The 12,431-nt window shown below is 32.8% G+C and overlaps 1 protein-coding gene across 1 annotated transcript; it reads right to left on the reverse strand.

The window, feature by feature from the left end:
* Positions 1–7,487: 7,487 nt before the first annotated feature.
* On the reverse strand, positions 7,488–10,115 carry LOC107370290 (uncharacterized). The gene is made up of 2 exons (XM_015938285.3): positions 8,951–10,115; positions 7,488–8,692 (listed from the first exon to the last, which is right to left on the reverse strand). Exons 1-2 carry the CDS (start codon positions 9,871–9,873, stop codon positions 7,843–7,845), a joined length of 1,773 nt encoding a protein of 590 aa, XP_015793771.1. The 5' UTR covers positions 9,874–10,115; the 3' UTR covers positions 7,488–7,842.
* Positions 10,116–12,431: the final 2,316 nt, after the last annotated feature.

The raw sequence follows: 12,431 nt of genomic DNA on the forward strand, positions 1-12,431 counted from the left end.
TTTAAATGAAACTGTAAAAGGTTAAAATGCATTGAACAACAAGAAAAGGGTTTACTTTCGCCATGATAAGGGTGTGTTCATGATCATCATTTCATTGAAAGAGAAAATGTTTTTTTTCTCTCTTCTTTTCTTTTCCATTTTTATACAAGAAAAGTGACAGTTTTTACTTTTTGTTGTTGTTCTGGTTAAAGGTCATTTAGGTCAGCATTATCAACAATTATTGATTGAATTAAAGTTCATGGTTGAGCAAAGCTTGTATTTGAGAAGAAGAAGAAGAAGAAAATAAACAAAATGAACAACCACAATAAACACATTTTCTTGACCTTACCTGGTCCTTGTCATGTGCTGGTCATCTTTCCATTGTCCACTGTTGTCCTTTATTGTTGACCCAAAAATAGACCAACTGTTAATGTGTAATTGGTGGGTGTTAACATTTAAATTTTTACCTTTCATTCGACAGCAAAAACCAAGAAAGTTTAAATATGAATAAAGGTCTTTTACCTTGTTGTGGGAGGAGAAAGGATTTTACATATAATTTCATTGAAAGACATTAAACTTTTACTTTTATTATTATTGGTAACATCATCATCATTGCCATCAACAACAACTACTGACCATTATCAATGTGCTGCTGTTACTTGAAGATGACCGAGAAAAGAAAACTTTTCCTTTTCATTGAAGAAAAAAACTTTTCCAATCTTGTAAAGTATTAATGCGCTATCGTCTATCCCAGGTCAGTCACTCTCACCTCCGCACCTCGAGTTTGTTTTCCCTTTCTTTTTCTTCTTCTTCTTCTTCTGCCAAAATAGATACAACCTTTGAAAAGGTAAAGATTACCTTTTAAACGGTTCTTGTACTCTTGGTAAGTAGGGAGAGGAAAGAAGAGAGTGAAAAAAAAGAAGAGGGAAAAAGAGATGAAAGTGCGAAGGTGCCATATGTTCAGATGTGCTACCTTTGTAAGTAAAGTTTTCAAGCCTCAATTCATAATTTTCTGGTCAATCTCTGTCAATGAATGCACATTAAGAGAGAGAGAAAAGTGAAACTCGTGCAACATCGGCAGAACCACCTTTCAATTGAAACATAAATGGTTTATAAAAAGTTGCATTTGATGGTTTTGATGGTTGGTGGTTAGAAAAGGCGCACTGCGAAGACTTGAATAAGACCTCAATCGAGCTTTACGAATTAGCTTACAATTGACAGACTCGACAAAACTTTCTCTCTCTCGCTCGCTCTCTTGTCCTCATCAGCATAAGCACACTTTGTGTTTAATTTTAAACTTAATACCGTAAATCAAATGAAGATCAGGTAAAAGGGAGGCCAAGGAAAACATTGTTGCTTATTAATGCTAGAAATGAGTACAAAGACAAGCAACCTGGTTGTTTCAACCTTTTACCTTTTCTACCAATATTAATGCTCTTTATGTGTTTTCCCCATTCTTTTACTTTGCTTGCTGACTCTCGCCATCATCAGCTAATCCTCAAATAAATAATAATAATACACTTTGTCTCATTATTGATATTCACTATAAATTATTACCATTATGATTGTTGATAATATCATTATTGAATCAATGTGTACATTCAATGCTATTTTTGGCCAGATGAAGATGATGATTAAGGTTATCATAAAGTTATCAATAAACTTGAGCATAGAGTTTAGCTTTAATAGGATCCATATTGTGATGAAATTAATTGTTCAACCACCTTTACTGTTATTGGTACAAAAGATAAACTCATCCAGCCTCTAATCTGATTATTGAATGTTTTCATGTTTTTAACCAATTAAAGCAATGACATGTAAAGTAGAGGAAAACAACCGTTTCGAGTTTAAAATTTCATCTAATCAAACATTTCTAGGCTCAAATAAGTTACTAGCAACTATTGCAAATAAGAAGAGAGAAAATCTCAAATCGAAGATTCACTTTTGGAATCGATTTTTGAAAAGTTGACATCTAACATTGAATAATTTTTCAGATGGATTTGAGCATCAACACGAATTGATTCACTTTCAACGAAATTTTCGATTCGATTGAGAGTCGATCTCAAATTCAAAACATTGAAAAATTCAGAAAATTCATTTGAAAATGTCAATTACAGACGAAGCCATCAGAATGCCTGTTGATAACAACAACTTTCATTTCGAAACAAACTTTGTTTGGAGAGTTGCGAATGTGCAAAAGGTCAGTTTTAACTCAAAACTTTAATGATTTTGGCCAATGAAAAGCTTTATTATCCAAACCTTAAAATATTTCGAACTGTTGACCTGATTTCTGATTCCCATGAATTTGCAAATTCGCTACAACAAAACAGTCTGAAAATGCATTTAAAACGCTACTCAAAAGTTACTAAAAGTTTTAATGAAAAGTAAAAGATAAAAATATTTCCTCTTTTCATCAAATTGTAAAAGTTGTTTTGAAATTGAATCGGTTCAATTTCAATGAACTTTTCATCTCTTTTTTCCCACAATAAATTATTTACATTATTAATTCATCAAACAATAATGGATGGAGAAACATGATAAATTAATGAAACTAAAAGTGAAAATGAAGACAACTCAACTGATAACAGAATTTATGCACAAAACAACGCAATTATCAATGAAAGGTAAAGGTAAGAAAAACGAAGAAAAAAGAAGAGAAAAAAAGGTGAAAATGATGTATTGAAAAAGGCACAAGTCAATTTACTGTTGCATTTTACCTGCAAAAAAAAGTTGTGCATGTTTATGGGCTTGAAGTAACTCCTTGTTTGCTTTGTTGTTTACCTGTTGTTTCATTATTTCATTTTGAAGACTAAATCATGAACAGTCAACTGATGATTCAAGTCATTACTGGGAAAGGCTTGTTTATTATGAAAATTACTAGAAAGGTAAAGAGAGAGAATAGAGAAAAAGTGAGAAAAAAAAGTAATCTAAAAAACTCAATATTGAGCATCGTTTTGATGAATTTTCTTCTTCTTCTTCTTGTTTGTCTAAAGTTGCCTGTATAATGGACCTGAATGAGTGAGAGAAATGAGTGAGATTTTTTCACGATTTTGGCCCAAAACAATTAATTGCGTTTACATTCATACTTTTCTCAGGTATGATGATGATGATGAGAAGACCTTGTTTACTTTTGCAATAATCTTGGAGGCGTGAAAACTCTTTGTTTTCTTTGTTTACTTCTAATTAACTTATCCATCAAAAAGCCAGGTAAGAGCAACACTGAAATCAATGTTAAGGGTATCAATAGACATCATGTTTAAACACTTTTCTTGCCATCCTTATCATCCTCATCATTTACTTTACCAATTAGATTCTTGTTCATCTTCATCTACTTTATCCTACTTCAAAACTTTAATCTTTGATTCTGCTTCTTCTTCATCAACCTCTTGTGCTTCTTAGCTTCGTGAAAATGAGCTCAAATTAAGCGATAACATCTTATCCCATAGAGCTTTGATTCATTATTTCTGGCTTGTTAATCATTCTTGCCATTCAATTCATCTTTAATCGCACATCCAAATCAGTTGAAATAAACATTTGTTTGAAGTAAAATGAACATTTTTTTCTCTGCTTTTCTCTCATTTCCCAAAAATAACATTAAACTTCCGGACCATTTCTACCTTTTTTTATGATAAACTGAGAAAATTTGAAGAAAAATCATCATTTCAAGATTCTAATCTAATGCTAATCTTCACTGCTTTTTATTTGATACAATTTTTGTTGTCCTTTTTTTGACCCAAAAAAAGTACAATTTCTTTGGTAAAATATCTTCAAGATAAGGAAATGTAATATTTTTGTTTAATATTATACTTGAAGATGCAAATAAATGAAACTCAAACGATGACGATTCGTGTACCTTTACAAACGGTCGATTTATATCTTTACCTTTTATCTTTTGATTTTAAAAGAAAAAAGAAGCATTTTTTTCTATAAAAAAAGGTAAGTAAATCTGTTTCTTTTTTTTCTCCATTTACTTGACAAGAAGAGCTTAAGGTTGGCATAATAGGCTATAATGTACAATAACAAGTGAGCTTAATATTGGCTAACATGCTCTGTAACTCCATGTATTATGTCAACGTCTTTTCCCGCCAATTGCAAAAGATGCTGAATTTGAAACAAAATATTTTGGACGCGAAACAACTTCAATTCTTAATAAAAACGCCATGATGAAGAATCCAAATTTCTTAGGAAAATTAAAAAATCCAATTCTGTTGAGTTGCACATAAGTCAATGAAAGACAACGTCTTAAATGAAGTTTTTAAGTCAAAAGTCTTCAAACTATTGATGAACTCGAAACTTGTAAAGAGAAAGAAAATTCTGATTGAATTCTAGTATTCTGTGTTTTATGATGCTTAGTCAGTGTGCGAGTTTCCAGTCAATCTGAAATGTTTTGAATATTACATTCGAATAAGCTGGAATTATAATTTTCTTTAGATTTTGTCTTAGTGTTTGGAGTTCAAACTGCTGTTGAAGTTGAAAAAAAGACGCTTAAACCTTTCGATTTTTGGTTTTCAATAGTTGAGGTGAACATTTAGAGTTTTAAAATTTACCTGCAAAATTGTGTCTGTAAAAGATAACATTTCTAGCTTCAATTGATCACCAGCATCAGAATTTGTGATTTATTATTTGGCAAAATCTATGGACTTGATTGTCACCTTTCTCATTTCCATGAAATAATAGCTTTTCCTGGTTGTCAACTTGAATGGAGTTTACCTTTAAAGTTGATTACTTTCTGTTGCTCTTTCCGTTTTCCAGCAATTTATTAATGCAATTTTCTGTTTGCTCACTTTTGACCTTTGATTTGTCGTCCATTTCCATGTTACAATAATGGGATATTTAAATTTTTATGTGCAACTTACGACTGGACAATGTTATCAAGACACAGAAAGGTATTAATATAATTACCAAAAGGAGCAGAAAAAAAAGTTGAAGGTAACTTTAGCATTAAAGATTAAAATGAAATTTAATATTTTTTCTCAATTTCACCTTTGTTGGAATTATCAACATTGAAAGAAGAGGGAAAGAAAATACATTTACTCTATCCAGGTAAATACCGAGTATCGACAATGTTTATGCACATATTTATAGATGAAAAGGTAATGGACGATGATGATGATGATGATAATGTTAAAAGAATGAGGAAATGTGTTTTGGTTGGCGAGTGAAAAGAAGAGGGAAAAAGAGATGAGGAAAAATGATGACAAGAGTTTGCTCGCAAATTGAATTGGTGCTCTTAGTGCGGGGTAAAGTGGTGTACAAAAGGACCTTTTAGGTAAAGGAAGAAGAAGAAGCCCAAAAAGGAAGCAAAGTAAGATTGAGGGTGGCAGTTTACCTGAAGAAAGGAGGAAGAAGAGGAAATGTTGAGATGTTGGCGAGATGAGGAAAAGACGAACTTGTAAGAGGAAGAAGCGAAGGTAGTTATTATACTTGTACATTCGTTTTCCCTTCTTTGCCGCATTTCGATATTTTCCTATCAATAATTTGGACAAAGTTTGATTAGAGAGTGGAAAGGAGACGATGAAGAGGACAAAGTGGCGAGAAAAGAGGAAAGACTCATCTGAGAAGAGGATGAATCTAATTATCTTGCATATTGTCGTTGCTCTCGCTTTTTGCCAACAAAAGTGTAAAAAAAGGAGCAAAATTGAAAGTATTAATAATTATTATTCACCTTTTCTTTTGTTTTTTGCTCGACTTGGGACAAAAGTCTCAAGTTATTATTTTGTTAATTATTGTTATTTCATGTCAAGGTTAGGCTCTGATGGTTACCATTGCACAAGTTACAACAGGTATTAGAGCTTCGAGTCAGGTCAATAGTCAAATCGTCTAACCTATTTTGTGAAATTGATGACTGTCCAGTTGGTAAAAGGGAAAGAGTCAAATCTTTTTCTCAAATTAAACTCATTGCTAGAAAAAATGAACTAAAAAAAGGGCGACTCGAATGAGAATTTTTTGAGTCAAAGGTCGCTAAAATTAAACATCGATACTGCTCGTTTCGGAACAAATTTGCTTTCAAAATCTTTCGATTTAATTTGAAAATTTAACAAAATTTCATTCTTCTTTGACCAATTTTACATCCGTTTGAAGAGCGACCAAAGTGAGCATTTTTCAAGTCAATAGTCGATACTGATCAATACTGGTTATTTTGAAATGAAACTTGATGAATGTCGCTGAAAATAATTGAATTTTGAAACAATTTTGCTTGGAATTTTCAATATAATTCGAAATTTTTAAAAATTCGTTTTCTCTTTAAGTGTGATTCTTGAAATTTTCAACAATAAAAAGCCAATTTTCCAATTAAATATTGATTTTGAAAATTTAAACATTATTTTCATGTTTATCTATACTGCTTGTAAATAAATGCGTAGAGTTTGTACGTAAGATTCATGTTGATTCATGAAAAGGCAACAAGTCAACTTTGATTCGTTTTAATATTCCGATTGTCAGATAACAATCAAAAAGCATTTCGATTTTAATTTTTCCCATTTTTCGCTCTTGTCTTCTTCTTTTTGTTGCTCATTTTCAATTTTAATTGCATTCGATTCATTATCCAATCACGAATACCTTTAAGTTGTTAAAATGAAAAAAAACTACGAAAAGCACTGAAAGTGCTATTCCATTTGTGCTCTTTTCAAACCTTTAATCATTATATTATTAAAGTGATTAACAACGAACGCAAGGTTGACTTGTTTCTTTTGTTTACATCACTTAATATTCAGGTTTTGAATCAAATTTTCACTTTAGTAGCTTTTAAAATAAGTTGAAACGCATAAAATTGAAACTCGGTAAAGAAGAAGAAGAACAAGTTGAATATCATGAAGGAGCAGGAAAGACTCAATGATTGGCTGAACAAGCAAATAAAGAGTTTCTCATGACGGAACAAGAAACTCCTCTTATAGGATTGAATCTGAAAAGTCTTGAAATTAAAAAGCAGAAAATGAAGGAAAGAAAAAAAAGTTTACTCAAAATTGTTATAGAGTTTTAAATATCATTTAAATGATTATTTACACTTGAAATTGATGATGGTGGATTGAATAGGAATGAGAATTTAAATTGTCAATAAGATTGATTCATTTGCATGAACATGATCAGTCAAGATCAAATTATCGTAGAAACGGGAAAAAAGGCTAAAACTCGAAGTCAAAACAGAAGATGAATTTGGAAATGACCCACCGAATATAATCACGCATCTTTTGTTTTCCGAAGGCGACCTTTTAAACCTTATGATGGTGGGCAGTTAATGCCACGGGTCTACAGGAGCCAAGCCCAGGTCACCCAATGTCATAGGGGAAAAGCCCGTACATGAGTGTCAAACTACCGCTCCTAATGAATATGACGGCAATAGAATGGTAAATTTCTTTTGTCTTTTTCTGTAAACATTTCGTTTCATCATTAGTCTCTCCTAATGAATTGAGATTGATTCAATGGAATAAATTGTTTCACTGTTTTTTTTTTCGCTACTGAATTGCGTTTAAATACTTCGCGAGTAATGAGAGTTAAATGAATGGGTAAAGTTTGTTTGAGTAATAACCATTTTCGTCTTTTATTTACAAGTAAAATAAGAAAACGTTTTTCGTCTTTATTTATAAAATATGTATAAATTTATATATAAAAATAGTAATCATGAATAATATTATCTAGAACTTTTACTTTATCAAATAATTCGCACAAAAATAGGATAATATTTATATATTTATATTTGTTTTGAGCTTTTCTTTCTGCTTAAAGCATGGCCAAGTTGATAATACTTAAAAAGGTTTTTGGGGGAAAAAAAGTTACATTTGATTGGAAAAAAAACTTTTAAAGGAAGAAAAGGGGCAAAAAATGTTGATATTTTTGTTTTTCAATACTTGAAGGGTTTTATTTACATCAAGAGAGTAAAGTTGAAAAGTCAAAGATGTCGCCTTCATCTGGGTTACATTTGGCATCCAGTTCCAGTTGATCATAAGAGTAAGGTGACATTTCAGATGAAGCAATTGATTTGGGCGATATTATTGAACAGGGCGAGTTTTGTTGTTGAAATTGAGCAGATTGTTGGTTGTGGTGATGGTTAATGATTTGTTGCTGATGGTGTTGGTGTTGATGGTAATGGTGAAGGTTCAAGTGATGTTGAACAGTGGGACTAAGTTGATCTGGATGAGGTGAGTTTGGTGAATTTAATTCCATTGTTCGCATTTGAGGTAGATTTAGTTGTTGTTGTTGTTGGTGTTGGTGATGATGATGATGGTGAAGTTGGTGATGTTGTTGGTGATGATGCTGTTGTTGCTGTTGATGGTGAAGTTGCTGCCCAGAGTGATGGTGACCATGTTGTTGCTGCTGTTGGTGGTGTTGGTGGTGCAAGTGCTGGGCATGATATGCATCATTAACTGTCGTCACTGAGACTACGGTTGCTGTTGAGGCTACAGTAGTTGGTGATGAGGTTAATGGTGACGAGGGTGAGGATGAGATTGAGATGGATGCACTGTTGTTGGTTGGGTGAACTAGCGAAGATGTTACCGTTACTGATGTAGGAACCGATGATGAAGAAGGAGAAGAAGAAGAACAAAGATTTGAAGATGAAATTGATCCATTATAATGATGTGATGATGATGAATCATGGTAAGGAGAAAGTGATGAGACAGAGGAAGATGGAGAAGCAATACTACTGGGTGAACATAATAACATGCTTGATGGATTGATATTTGCATCAGGATGAGGTTCATCTTTCATGATAACATCACTATTATAAGATGCAAAAGTAATGCAAAAGCAACAGCAAATAGAAAATGAAAAAAAATAAGAAAAAAAAAACAAGCAAACATGAGTATAAAATGTTCAAATAATGCAAAAGTTTTATGTTGATCAAAAGCAAATTGTAATTTCATGCAAAAAAAACAAATTGAATGCAACTTTTGATTCGCAAGTAATGCTTTTTTTGTTGCTTTTGTTTGATTGAAATATAGAAAAAAATGGGAATAAAAAAGATGAAAATTCTTACCTTGATGAGAGGGAAGATGATGAAGATAAAGGTGATAATGAGGTTGCTGAAGTTACTGAGTTTAGAGCTGAAGCTAACTGATCCAAGGCAGCATCATTGTTTAGTAGTTGCTGTAATTCCCGAATGTATTGAACGGCTGATCGAAGTGTTTCCACTTTGGACATTTTCTTGTTCTTGTCCTTTTGTTGCTTTGGTATGTGCTGACGAAGAGTATTGAAACCTAGGTTGACCATTTTAACTCGGTTACGTTCACGTTCATTACGACGAGCAACGGCAATAGGTGCTATCGTCGAGTTGGTTGAGGTTGTTGATGAGGAAGATGAAGATGAGGATGAAGAGGAAGATGAAGAGTATACAAGTGAACGACGAGATGTCAAGGAAGGTGAAACTGTTGAACGAATAGAGTTGACTCCCTTTCGTTTACAACGAAGTGAATTGGAATTGTTGATGGAAGGTGAAATGGTCGTCTTTTTGTTGTTACCTCCAGTTGTGATGAGAGTAACCGAAGGGTTGGACTCAATGTTACCTGATGATCGCTGGAAATTAGAGTTAACAATTAAATTGGTTGCCGTTATTTGGACCGAAGTGTTTTTAACATTGCCGTTGTTTCGATTGTTGTTGCTGTGAACATTGATTATCGGGCAATTGTTTTCATTATTATTTGGTTCAATTTTTATTCTCTTGGCTGGACTTGTGTTTAAAGGTGATCCAGGTGAGGTTGAGGTTGATATGGTTGGAGATGAAGTCTTGAGGTTGGACAAGTTGTTGGCTGGATAAACCATTGTGCTTCGGTTGTTGGTGTCATTGGTATTGCTGGGTGTTGAAGAGGCCAATAGGGTTGTAAGGCTAACCTGTGATGAGGCACTGTTTTGCATAAAATGTGAATAAGAGTTGACTCCAGTTTGATATCCGATTGTTGTCATGATGAGATTGAATTAACAGGCTTAAACAATTGAAGAAAAAAAAACAAAGTCAATGTTGATCAACAAATAAGAGTCAATGATGACGAGTAAACATGAAGGTCGAAGGTTCGAAATTTGAATGAAAAAAGTGCGAAACAACAAAAAAAATAGTAAAATAACAAAATTCAAGTTTGTGCCCGTTTCGTTTTAAGGCTTCACTAAAAGTAACATTAGGCACGTTGTACCACAGGGTAAAGGTAAAATAACACTGTGCTAGTTTGAAAAGGTTCACTTGCTTTTGTCAGCTCACTCGGGCCTCTTCTTAGACTCTCTTTTACTCTCTTTCTCCATCTTCATCTCGACAAAAGGTGAAACTCCTTGGTCAACTCCTCAAGAAAGGAAAGAAAGAAGATGATGTAAAAAAGATGAGGAGGAGAGTAGAAACTTGGAAGGCGGGTTCTAAGCAAAGAAAAGGTAAAGATGATAAAGAGAGAGAAGAAGAAGATGGAAGAAAGGTAAAGACGAAAATTGCGTTTCTCTCTCTTTTCAATCAGAAACAATAAGTTTATAAGTTTGGATATTTACAAATCATGAAAATGATTCAAATGATGAAATTCCACTTTTCATCCAAATTCAAGGTAAAAATGAAACTGAAAGACAAAGCAAACAAAAAGCGAAAATAATTGAAAGATAAAAATAAATGCTTTTTCAATAATTATCAACAATAATTGCGAGGTTATTCAAAATATGAGCGAATTTGTTTTCTTCATTTCAATTAACTTGATAATTGTTGAAACCAAAATTTAGTGCTTTTCATTTTTCGAGAAAAAAAAGTTTCGAATGAAAAGTTTTTGCGAAAATAAAATTTTCAAATTAATCGCGAGTAGGAAATTAGTTTTACCTTTTGTACTTTACTGTGCATTGATCGAGTCCACAACAAAATACCAACAGTGGTATATGGATGAATGAGTTGGTTCACCACGTGCATAAGGAACACGCGTTGCTCCTTCTCTTGCCATTAGTTGATTAACTGTCAACCTCCCACCTTTACCTTTCCTTTTACCTTCTCTCCCTCAACTTTTTATCCCTTTGGAAGTGCAATTATCGAATGGTAAAGATAAGAGTTGGGACACACGAACACCGGTTGATAAGACACCGTTACCTTTGACCCTTGCTTGGTTTATACCTTTTACCGGAACCTTACCTGACCGGCGTCTATCATTTCCTTAACGGAACTGCTTCATCTCCTCATTTAATCTCAACTTGTTTTTAATAGTTGATTGGATTTGAGCAAGAAAAGGTAATATCAGCCAAAAAGGTAATTTGCTGTTGAAATATGGCAAGATAATTAGATTTGGTTGGTTGGTGTTTTCAATGGTAATTTCAATGTAACACTGAAAAGACTTTTACTTGAAGAATGCATTTTAGTTGTTAAATTGTTTACCAATGTTGTGTGCCAGTCTCGTGCCTTGTCTTGAAGGTTTATCATTTAAGCGCCAAATCACTTTATAACCTCAGAGAGACGCACTTTTACACGATGATGATCAAGAGGATGACGATGATATAATGATTATAATGCAATAAATGATGATTATGCAGGGAAAGAGAGAGAGAGAAAATGTTTTTTTCCTTTCATTTTCTACTTTCTCAGTTTACTTTTTGTTCTCCATTCATTTAATATTTCCAATCATTTTTACTTTTAAATTTACTTTTGTTTACAATTTCCGTTGGTCAGTTGGCTAGTCAACATAATATCAGGATATAAATCATTGTTTTTATCATTTCAATCTTAAAGAGTTTCCATCATTTTTCAACAAATAATTGACGTTCAACATTTCAACTCAACGCAAGTCTGACCTTTAATCAACTTAATTTGATTAACTTGAAAAGGTTACCTTTGAACGTGTTTTCACTTCCAATTTATTTTTCGAACAAAAGAAAAAATATCGAAAATGTTCAAAATTTAGTCTCTTTTAGATCGACAGTTAGTTCGTTTACACATTGATCCTTTTCATCGGACCTCAAAATTTGCCAAAAATTAAAATTCGCAGTTTAATGTTGACTTTTTAATCAATCGTAAGAATAATTTTCTGAAGATTATTTTAGTTTTAAAAGTTTCATCGACAGCACAGTTTCAAAGAAACAAAGCTTGACCTTTGAGATAATTTAGTTTCTTAAGCAGACAATTTATTAATGTCATTCTGTTGTACATATGTCAACGCATTGAGAGACAATTATTATTTGGTGGTCACTCGAATGACCATACTTTACCCACATCATGTGCAGTTGCTTTCAAGTTTACACCGTTTAACCCAACTTTATCCAACTGCTTTTCCATGTCTGTTCATCTTTTGGTCACTTTTGGTTAAAATAAATTACGATTTGACCTTAAAATGTCTGTGGTTCTATTATTGTTTTCGTGTGTTATTGGCTCTTCTTTTTGTTCACTTTGACTGGAAAAAAGAGTGTAAATGTTTTCACGAAGTGACTCAGGTAAGACACGCGTCTTTCAATATCAATCTTTGTCCATTTATTGAGTTGAACACTTTTTCATCTCTATTTTCATCACCTCCATCTTG

This window comes from Tetranychus urticae, chromosome 1 (assembly GCF_039701765.1).
Source record: "Tetranychus urticae isolate SD_2017Ah chromosome 1, NJAU_TeUrti_SD_1.0, whole genome shotgun sequence".
Taxonomy (NCBI): domain Eukaryota; kingdom Metazoa; phylum Arthropoda; class Arachnida; order Trombidiformes; family Tetranychidae; genus Tetranychus; species Tetranychus urticae.